Below are 11,649 nucleotides of genomic sequence, written 5' to 3' on the forward strand. Positions count from 1 at the left end.
TGATCAGTCTGAGGAATCTAACTGCTTGTCTCTATCAAAGAGGCTACAGGTCTGACTGGATTCTTAATTTGACTTGTAATGATGTGAAGCTGTGGATCTTCAGCACCATGGACAGCAGTTGATCCAGAGCTCAGAGCAGCAGTGGATATGACGACTACCAAAGCAAAAACAGGCATCCAGACATTCCAGTCATGACTTTATTGTTGGTTTACTGCTGCATTTTCCAAAATCTTGAAATGGGAACGTGAAAAATATAATCACACTTCACTACAAATAGTCTTTCAACAATGTATTTAATTCTAAATCTAAAAAGTATCAGCAATATCTGTGTGGGATAACAAGGTTTCCAGTGGGACTCGTTTTCAGCCCTGGAGTTTTCTAGAGTTTCTAGAGTTTTCTTATAATTCTGGTCTTTTGAGCACCGCCTTTGCGCTTTCTATTATCCAATTTTTATTTTTTTGCTCGCGTATTTCCAATACCTAACCTTTTAATTATTTTTTCTTTTAATTATAGGTGCCGCTATAAGAGGAGTCAAAAATAATTACGTCATCATTAATCTGCAGACTGCGAGAAAATAATAAATACAAAGAGTAGGGCTGCTGTGAGTGCTGTAACTTGTAAATCCTGAAGGCAGTAAGTGTGGAAAGACATCTTCACAGCTGACTTTGACAGTTTAATGGAAATGACAGAGCTGGATTGTCTAAAACCAGGAAATAATAGTCAATTAGGTGTTCGGTGCCTTGCCTAAGGGCACATCAATCGTGGGTATTGAGGATGGAAAAGAATGCTGTTAATTCACTCCTCTCATCTACAATTCTTGCCAATACTGAGATTTGAACCTGTGACCTTCAGGCTACAAGTCCAACTCTAACCAGTAGACCATGACTGCCCTGAATCACAATCATACAAACAAAAAAAATAATTCCATTCAATATTCTAAGTGCCACTGGTGGGACTTACAATAGTGTTTTTGTATTGCCATCTAACAGTTTATCAAGATGTGTTTGCTTGTATCCTATTTTTTCACCCCTCTTACTGTCCTGTGTAGCTTATTCTCATTCCTCACTTTCATTCCATACCATGCATTTTCATACAAAGCTGTGATATTAAAATGCTCTCAACATGGCTTTTATATTCCATTTTCAGAACAAAGTAGCCTAAAATCAAAACTCCTAGGTTTCTGCATTAGAAACAGCCTTTGAACTGGTTTCCTAACAATGCTACCAACATTTTCATCAAAACTCAACGCTGTATCCAAACATGTCCCCATATATTCAAAACTTTGTACAGTCTCAGCAGCCTGATCATTTAACTTTCCTCAACACGTTATTCATTAGGATTAACATTAAAAATTCCTTTTCTCCTTCATTTTCCTTACATTGAAAAAGCACTACGTTTACATCAGTCTTGAAGAGCCACAATATTTTTAAGTCTGCTCACTCAGTATTTGACTCTTTGAAAAAAAGTAGCACCAAGATCAGCTGTTACTCTTAATTTGTAGCTCACTGGTATATATTGAAAATAAAAGTGGTGCCCCTGCATTTAAACCAATTCATTTGAAAATATGCCATTTATAAACACTTACTGTGGACGATCTAAAAGAAAGTCTTTAATCCAGTATTAAGGCAGAATTTATATTCATATTGTAAAGATGTGGTTTGTCCCTCCTCTACTCTTGGTCAATTTTTAATGCTAATAACTGAGATTGACACACAGAGATGCTCTGACATACTTGTCTGGCCACAACGATTTGCCTTTGTCAAAGTTGGTCAGATCTTTATTCCTGCTGTTTATCCTGCAGCAACACTTGAACACATGAACTGATTGTTCATATACAATATCATTTACCCAGAGCTTTACATGTGACCTACACTGTAAAAAATAAAAAAACACACAATTTGTTGAGTCAGCTTAAAATAATGTGTTACCCTGCTGCCTTAAAATTTTAAGTTCAGTCAATTAAAATAAGTTTAGTCAACCTGAAATGTTAAGTTGTACTAAGTAACAACTTAGATATTTGTGTTTGCTAAACTTAACAGATGGGTAAGTAACCCAGCTGCCTTAAAATTTTAAGTTGATTCAACTTAAATATCTAAGTTGTCACTTAGTATAATTTAAAATTTAAAGTTGAATAAACTTATTTTGAGTTGACTGAACTTAAAATTTTAAGGCAGCCAGGTTACAGATTATTTTAAGTTGACTCAAAATTGTTTTTGTTTTTTTTACAGTGTAGTTAAGAGATGATTAATATAACACAATAACATCTGAACAGTCAATGGTTTGGTTAGTTTAGTATAGTTTTGATGAATGTCAAATAAGGTATTGGTTGACTAATATTGTAATGATTGTAAAATATTGATTTGGAATAAAGTTTATATTTACTGTCAAGAGAAAATAACATTTTAATTCTGGAGATGTTGCTGTTGAATTTTCTAGTAATGTTCTGTCAGATGCTTCTAAAGTGATCGCTAATGTGGCAAAGCACAGAACCTGAAACATCACAATAGTGATTTGATTGTTCATTAACAAATATTTGGGTTTATAATGGGTCTTTATTTGATTGTACTCAGTGGGTAAAGGAGCAAATTCTGAGTGCCAAGAACACTTTTTCACTTTAGTGCTTGAAACAGTGCTGTTTGAGAATACATACCAGTCAAAATGCCTGAAAATATTGATCAGAAACTGACATTTTTTGCCATGTAAGATCACAAATATCATAGCAGGAAATTAAAATAATTTAGTTACGGCAACTGGGCAAAGTGAGTAAAATACACTATTCTTCATATTTAGACACACATATCAACCCTACTGATGTTTAATGACCACAGCTTTAATTAGATTAAAAAAGTAGAGAGTTATCCACAGTGATACTGAAGGACAGTAGCTGAGCTCCAGGTTGGATAAACCTGTTTGCATATTAAGCGAGGAGCTCAGCTCTGTTGGGTTCAATCCTAAATTAACCCCTGGTTATACAAAGCATAAACAAGGAAATATATACAAGGTTATACAAGGAAAACTTGACAAATTTTAGTTATCGGTCCACAAAGTCTGACTTAGGATGCAGCCTTGAATCTTAAATCAAATGAGTCTGTTTTCTTCTCCACTACTGTCACCTGAGTTTGTGTTTCCTGCCATTGTTTCCTTCGGGTGGGTCAGTTAAGGTTTAAAAAACAATATTCTGAATTGATCAATTAGGCTGCATTGACACTGTCAGATAACAACAAAAGCTTGAACTGAATTGAGCTGGATAATCACACTATTTTCTGCCTTTACAACTGAGTTTCATAACTAATGCACTTTACAATTAACATCATCTGATCTAATAATAATAACACATATAAAAATGACATTTAATTTTGACATTGGTGAATGTAAAAATTTGCAAAGTTTCAAAGATGAGTTTTATATTTACAAAGGTGTGTCTAGGGACAAACCAAAATTTGAAGTAAAACTAAACTATAACAGATGGTGAGATGTTGCCACAGCAGTTCATATTTATTAAACAAGAAAAAAAAGAAAGTCAAATTTATAAAAATGTGAAAAATTCAAATTGGTCATGAAGGTGCCACATTCAGCTGTGGTGTGAACGTAGCTTTAATTTCACACAGATATGCAATTAAAGCTTAATTAATTTTCACACATTTATAAACTTCTTTTCATTGGCAGAGCACTGCGGTTTCTTTCCAGAATGTGTTTGCAAATGACTTTTCAGGTCTTTTTTATATGTAAATCTGAAACTCTGTCCACAGTCATGGCACGTGAAACATGTCTCTCGGGAATGACTTTTTTTCATGCCAGGTAAGGCGTCTCTTGTCTGGGAATCTCTGTCCACACTGATGACAATTAAACTCCTTTGAGTGAAGCCTCGTGTGGTAAGTAAGGGTTATTTCACGTGTAAAACATTTTCCACACTGAGCACACATGAAAGGCTTCTCTCCTGTGTGAGTTTTCATGTGATCGTTAAGATTACTTTGAGAAGCTCTTCTCACACATGTTGCAGGTGAAGGGTCTCTCTCCTGTGTGATTTCTAATATGGGCGTTAAGGGTTGATTTATGTGAGAAGCTCTTCCCACACGGTTCACAGATGTAAGGACTCTCTCCAGTGTGAGTTTTCATGTGTGAATCAAGGGTTGCTTTATATGTGAAGCTCTTTCCACACAGATTGCAGGTATAAGGCTTCTCTCCAGCATGAACTTTTTTTATGTGGTTTTTAAGGTTATATTTTTGATTGAAACTCTTTCCACATTGATGGCAGGTGAAGTCACTGTTAGATTCGGTCTTCTGAACTTTTATTTGTGATGAAGTTGTTTGGGTCTGTACGGATGTTTCCACATTCATGAAATCAGTTCTCTCATATTGATCTTTCTCTTCTATCTTTGTCAGTTCATGCCTCTCTTCTTTTAGCGCCATCAGGTCTAAAGTGAAAAAAGACAAATACAAGTTACTGGCTAAAGGCAACAGACACAAAAACCATGACAAAAGTATTAAAACATTAAAACCAACATTTTTCAACAAAACTGGGATAATTAAACCAGTCACTCCTGGTCTTAGGGACCCACCATTCTGCTCATTTTGTTTGCCTCCCTTATTTGACAAACCTGATTCAGATCACCCGCTCATTAAACATACAAAGCGGTGGGTCCCCAGGACCAGGATTAAAAACCACTGTTATTGTCCAGTCCTGAATCTGCCTTTCATGTCAATAAGCATGGTTTAGGTTTCTCATATCTATCCGACTGCTAATGCTTTGTGTAAACAAACAGACATTTCATCATACACAAGTATGGAGTGCATCAGGGCTCAGTATTAGGTTCTCTGCTTTTCTCCTAGTATAAGCTGACTTTGAGGGACATTATCATTAGAGCTCATGTTATGCCAATAATGCATTTTTACACTTTGTGTCCTTTAGTACAGGTTATTGCTGATTTAAAAAAAAAAAAAAATTATCCTTTATGTAACCAGGAAGATCCCATTGAGATCACAATCTTCTTCCAGGGAGACCTAGTCAAGATGGGAGCACATCAAAGTTTTACAAAAAAAAAAAAGAAAAAAAGAAACAAGTATAGAACTACTGATCATGAAATCTCTGATATTCTGATTCTCAAATATGTGCAAGTAAGCAATGTATTAATGTAGTTTAATTAGGTAACACTTTTAGAATGACCATGTTAGTTGATCTATGACGGGTGACGGGCGCTGCCATGTTAGTTCAAACTTAATCAGAGCTGAACACATAAATGCATCCTCTCCTCCCGAAAGACATTAAAGTCTCTGGTGAACTGGGAGAAGAGTAGAGTAAACTTTATAGTTACCTACACCAACCTGTATTTGATATCAATAAAACATGTTGTCAGATTATATTTGTGAGGATCATTATTGCCACTTCCATAGACATCAGTAAGTATTTTAACAAACTGTCAATGTATTTCTTTGCTAGTATTTAAGAACTTAAGATTCCTCGGCTCTTGGTCTGTACTCTGGGCAGTATGATACAGCCCTATTCTGTCTGATCGGTATTGGTCAGACGAGACTGATCCAAATCCAATATTGTGCATTAATGTTGTAACTATTCTCTGTTATTAAACCCTCACAAAAAGCACAAAGTAAAAGCACCATAAATTTAAATAAACTCTCCTCTCTGCTGCAGCCGTCTGTCATCCTCCATTCAGCATTCAAACTGTGTGTCACATTCAATTAAGACAGTCAAGACGATGAAACTCTTTAAGATGATTGTTCCTATTATTACACTTGATCTGTAGATAAAAATCAATGGTTTTGCATAAAAGAACTTAATATCTTGCTGGAGTTTAGTGCTGTTTTTAAATCATGTTACTTTCTACCAGATATCTGTTTGATCCCAACACTGGAGTATAGAGCACAATGAATTGTTCTTGATGTGCACAGTAACTGAAATTTAAAAGTCTCAATAAATTATTTAAATTAGAATTAGTGTTGGGGAGTAACACTGATTTAAAATGAAATTATTGTATAATTTTGAAATTATTGGAATAATGTTATTCCAGTGATGAAGGATTTTAAAGGGGTCATCAGATACCCATTTTCCACAAGCTGATATGATTCTTAATGAAAAGTCTATAATATACTTTGGTTAAAAATTCTCATTGGTTGTGTAAAACAACACCCTTTTTACCTTGCCAAAATCAGCTCTGCAAAAATCATCTCATTCTGGTCGAGGCTGCTTTAAATGCAAATGAGCTCTGCTCGCCCCGCCCCTGTTCACTTATTTAGCTGCGTTTAGCCGCTAAACTTGCTAACTAGCACATTATTAGGAAAGGCGATCACAAATATTCATTTAAAAAACCTTATACTCACTTCTGCTGTAAGTGAAGCTGGATCACGAACGATTCGTGTGAACATAGACGGATATATGTAGATCGGGAGGTGCATTCCCTTCACAAACAAACGTAATCCACTGCATCTTCAGCGGCTCAGATGTCGGGAGTAAATAACGACCACTACGTTCATTATTACATCCAGCAACACAACACCTCAATCGCTCAATCAGAGATATTCTTGTCTAACTTACATCCCTGCTCCAGCATCGAAACAAAGAGGGCAAACTGTTACAGCTGATCTGAGGTAAAACACTCATGTCAATCAACTATCGTGTGAGCGCCTCTCCCACCTCCTACTTGGAAATAATGGTGTTTGAAGTCAGACATGTGACCTGTGAACTCAGGGCAGATCGATCATCCCTGACCTCAGCGAGACTGCTTCCAGCAAGCATATAGCTACTGTAGTGTGGACCTTATGTATGTCATACTTTAAAACATTAATATTGTGTTTCATTTTGGTCATTTTGACCTTTTGTGTGTGTTTTTTCCGTTTGTCTGGTCAGCATGATTGGGTCACTCCATGACAAATAAAACCGTATGACATTCTTCAAAAACATCATTCATTTCTGTAGAGCTGGACATTTTAATTAGGATCAAATGAGTGAGTTCAGCTTTGAGAATGAAAACCAACCTGTTTGTTCCTCAGTATCTTCGTGTTTGACTCTGAATGTTTCTTCAATCCTCACGTCTTCATTCTCCTCTTTAATAAACGCCATCTTTACAATAGTGTGTCACGTGGATCTGCTTTACCAGGGGTTTTTCTGTGTGTCTGGACACTTCGTCCTGTTTAAGATGAGAATAATTAACAGAAAGAAAATTAAATCTAAACTAAATATTCAAGTGAATCTCAATTAGCTCCCTAGTTACTGCACTGTGAGTCAGTCAGCTGGTATTAGATTAGGATTACCAACTGTTCTGTATAAAATACAATTGGACCATATTTAAGGCATCAAAGAAGCGGTCCTGTATTCACAGGGATACACCATACCCAACAAACTCAGATATTTGGTTATTTTCGGAAAACAAATAAGAACATTTCCCTGTGTGTTTTTTCTTGTTTTATAACCTAAAGAGAACCTTCTCAGAATATTCCCTGCAGGTTATTTTAGTTTTATTTTAATAACCATGTAAACTAATTAAAATGTTTTAGATGTTTATGAGTGATGACCAGCAGAGAGATTATTCTGATGCTGAAATGTGTATTTTTCAGAATTTCATGTCTGAAATAAGCTTTAATAAAGTGTAGAAATGACAGCAGTCAAAACATATTAAAATGAACTTTTCTGAAGTTGGCAACCCTAATTATAATTATTTCTATCTTTATTACTATTATTATTTTCTGTCCATTTAATACTTATTAGTATTATATTTATATTTAGTAGATTACGTTTTCACAAAAACATTGCTGCTGGTTTGTAAAAGTTGTCGTTGCATGTTTGTGTTAGTTGCATTTGCGCGTCGAATCACTGAATCATTTTGCGAAGCAATTGATTCAATTAACTCGGAGTTTAATAGAGCTCCGTTTCTCTCATCACTACTTGCCAGGGACCGAACTCGTCTTTACGACAAACTGATTCACTACATATGAAGCTAAATGACACGCACCGTTTCTGTTACTCATGTCCGAGTGCTGTTTACTCATAAAAATAACGTTTATTACTGTTAGATAAAGCATCACAATGTTTAGTTAATCAATAATTAAGTCATTTTATGTTGCCTGTAAACTATGAAATTTCCCAAACAGGTTGCATTGATTTAAACACTTTAAATGCTTAAAAACACAAACCTTTCTTTATCCGAATCACCCCAGATGCAGGAGAGTGGCGCAGCTTTATGACGTCACATCTCCAGACCAAAATAAAAGCATGTCATCACATTACTGTCTATAAAAATGCTATTTTAAATGCCAGAGTTTAAAGTTGATTTCTTGGTGAAATACATTTTTACAATTTTATTACTTGGTCAAATACATGTTGTCCAATGATGTGTTGAACATATTATGAACTACAAATGAAAAAGTGTGAGATTCTGACTAAAAGACAGAACTTTAATGTTTAGGTGTAGAAATCATTATTAAAATGCAGACAGTGGGATTGTCAAGAAAAAAATATATAATCTCAGTGTTACTTAAAGGGTTTATATCCACACACACATATATTTTCTATTATTTGAATGTTTTATATAATATGATAGTGTTGATAGTGTTCTGACACATGCTGTGTTTCAGCAGATTTTTTTAGTGGCTCTCGATAGATTGACACAGAGCCAATCTGCGAAAGAGCAGTTTGTTTATAAAACACAGTCTGACACAGACTGCCCCTTTCTTTTCCAGGCCAGCCCATAGCAAATGTGCTGTGATGTGTTAATTAATAATAATAATAATAATAATAATAATAATAATAATAATAATAAATAATACATTTTGTTTGTTATCAACTGATTGTCCATTTTGACAAAGTCTGTAAGAATTAGACACTAAAATAAAATAAATACAAAAATAACTCCAGCAAACAGTCTTTCAGTCATTCCTGATGTTTGGAGATGAAGAATCAGTCTGAAATCACTGCACAAAATCTCACTGTTAAGATCTCAATGTCAGACACAACCGTCACATGATCTGAAACATTAGATGAAAAACCTTTAGAAAACACATCATTTCAATTGTTGAGTGTCTGTAAGATCAAATCACACAATCATAACAGATGTAATTTAGTGCAGGACACATGGAGTGAGATCACTTACTATTCTCACACTATGTAAATACTGATTTTATATTATGTGAACACATATTTGCAGTGACGACAGATGAAAAACATGTTATAAATGACTGTAGTCTTTATGACATGTGAATGAAGTCTCTCTGTGATTCACTGCAGCACACGGGACAAAGACTCCAGTTTCAGGACTGTCCCACACTGAGATCAGCTGAGGTGTGACTCACTGTGAGAGAAATAATTACTGCATCAATTAACTACCATAATCTGCCTCCTGTAGTGTAAACTCTCACATATAAACATTTACACAGTAAATGCTCACAAGGCTCATCTTACATTATATGCATAAGAATTACGGTGAGTGATTTCAGAAAAAGAAAAACCTTTATTGATTTGTGGAATTTGTTCCAAATATCCAAGAAAAATAATGCATTTGTGAGAAAACATGCTACAAGAGTGTGACTCTCATTGTATTAATTCACATAGTGATTAGCGGATGTGCAAATTTTGTCCATGACTTCACATTGTTTGATTGCGGTGTGTGAATGTGTTTTGCAAATCTGAGCAAAGATTTTTCTCAGTGATTCACATATCCTGATCGACATGTGTGGATAAAAACTCTACAAATATAAAAATCTTCACAAATCAAACAGAGGAAAATATGCTGTTTTTTTAAAATACATTTCAAATATATTTCTTTCATGAATGAACAGAGTTTGAGTCACTTATAACATGCATTTAAAACACAACACACATCAACGATCTTCACACATTTGTAATGAGAAGCGTTTATAAATCTGTTGAACACAAAAGTGTTTTTCATTACTAACAAAATATTTATTTTACTTTATTTTAATTTTCACTTAAACAAATCATTGTACTGTAAACAAACGGTCAGTAGAGAATAATAATAATAACTAGATATGTACATTTTCTGAAGAAAATGTGAGTGGTGCTTGCCGTGGCAAAACTCTGCACTCGGTTGCTAAGGTGTTGCTATGCAGTTGCTAGGGTACCCGGGGTGGTTGCTAAGGTGTTGCTATGCAGTTGCTGGGTACTCAGGGTGGTTGCTAGGGTACCGAGGATGGTTGCTATGGCTGTTGCTAGGGTACCAAGGGTGGTTGCTAGGGTGTTGCTATGCAGCTGCTAGGGTAGTTGGGGTGGTTGCTAGGTTACCCAGGGTGGTTGCTAGGGTGTTGCTATGCGGTTTCCAGGGTAACTGGGGTGGTTGCTAGGGTGTTGCTATGTGGTTGCTAGGGTACTTGGGGTGGTTGCTATGGCGGTTGTTAGGGTAGCTAAGATGGTTGCTAGGGCCGTTGCAAGGGTACCCAGGGTGGTTGCTAGGGTGTTGCTAGGGCCGTTGCAAGGGTACCCAGGGTGGTTGCTAGGGTGTTGCTATGCGGTTGCTAGGGTAACAGGGGTGGTTGCTAGGGCGATTGCTAGGGTAACTGGGGTGGTTGCTAGGGTGTTGCTATGCGATTGTCAGGGTACCAGGGGTGGTTGCTAGGTCGGTTGCTAGGGTACTTGGGGTGGTTTCTAGGGTGTTGCTAGGCAGTTACTAGTTGTCACAGATCATTAATATGGGGAGTTATAGAGTTCTTAGCATGTTCTTAACTTGGTTTAGCATTTGTTATTCACTGCTAGCATGACCAGTAGCTTAGGAATTCTATTTGCCAGCATGAGCCAACAGAACCAACTCCCATGTTTCTATGATGTTCTGGGGCCAGTTGCATGAGCCAACAGAACCAACTCTTATTTTTGGATTCAACATGTTTTTAAATAATGACTACAGCTTTAAAGAAAAAAAAATGTTTTGATGTGAAGATACAGGTCTTTCTAAATGGTTGCTAGGGTACTGTGTTTGGTTGGTAGGGAATGGCTTGGCAGCTGCCAGTGATTATACTCCAAAGATTGCTTGCCAGTATGAATGATATAAACCAATCCCCATGTCTCTGTGACATTCAGATTTCAACTCCATGTCTCTATGACACTGTGATCCAAAGATATCCATCTGTGCTTTTATAATGGTGGTCTATGGGATCTGTTGCTAGGGTGCTCTAAATGGTTGCTAGGGCGTGGCTTGACAGCTTCACTGATCCTGAGAGTCTGATTGGTTTGCTGAGTTAAACGAGCTCCCATGTCTCTATGACATAGTAAATCAGAGTTATGTTCAATGCAAAATTCCTATGTATATTACCATAGTAGGAAAACACATGCTTTTTAATTCAGCCGGTGTTACATACATCCGCATTATCCATTTACACTGTATAAGTTTAAGGCGTGTATTTATAGACATTATGTGAACTTTAGTACAAGCTCCTTTCCAATCCTCATCTGAAACTTCTTTTAAGTAATTTTGTACATCATACCATATCTTTATAAAACATTTATTTTAATCCTATTATTGTAATTATTATTGTTAATAATGATTACTGAATTTTAACTCAATTTTACAATATTGACACAATAATATTATTATTGCAATTATAACATTTTATTATCATCTTATAATTTCATATTTTGGCTTTTACTGAATAAAAAATAATAATTTTATTGTCTTTTTACTGAATAAATATTGT

General features: G+C 35.7%; 1 protein-coding gene across 1 annotated transcript; it reads right to left on the minus strand.

The window, feature by feature from the left end:
- Positions 1-2,351: 2,351 nt before the first annotated feature.
- On the minus strand, positions 2,352-8,214 carry LOC127164255 (gastrula zinc finger protein XlCGF49.1). Its single transcript, XM_051108099.1, has 3 exons — positions 8,143-8,214; positions 6,988-7,139; positions 2,352-4,415 (listed from the first exon to the last, which is right to left on the minus strand). Exons 2-3 carry the CDS (start codon positions 7,070-7,072, stop codon positions 3,967-3,969), a joined length of 534 nt encoding a protein of 177 aa, XP_050964056.1. The 5' UTR covers positions 7,073-7,139; positions 8,143-8,214; the 3' UTR covers positions 2,352-3,966.
- Between the last annotated feature and the right edge of the window lie 3,435 nt (positions 8,215-11,649).

The sequence above is a fragment of the Labeo rohita genome, chromosome 4, assembly GCF_022985175.1.
Source record: "Labeo rohita strain BAU-BD-2019 chromosome 4, IGBB_LRoh.1.0, whole genome shotgun sequence".
Classification (NCBI taxonomy): Eukaryota; Metazoa; Chordata; class Actinopteri; order Cypriniformes; family Cyprinidae; genus Labeo; species Labeo rohita.

Coding starts and splice junctions, on each gene's coding strand:
- LOC127164255 (XM_051108099.1), bottom strand. CDS start 7,072: ATGGCGTTTATTAAAGAGGAGAATGAAGACGTGAGGATTGAAGAAACA. Junction 4,416..6,987: donor AGATACTGAGGAACAAACAG/GTTGGTTTTCAT, acceptor TTTTCACTTTAG/ACCTGATGGCGCTAAAAGAA.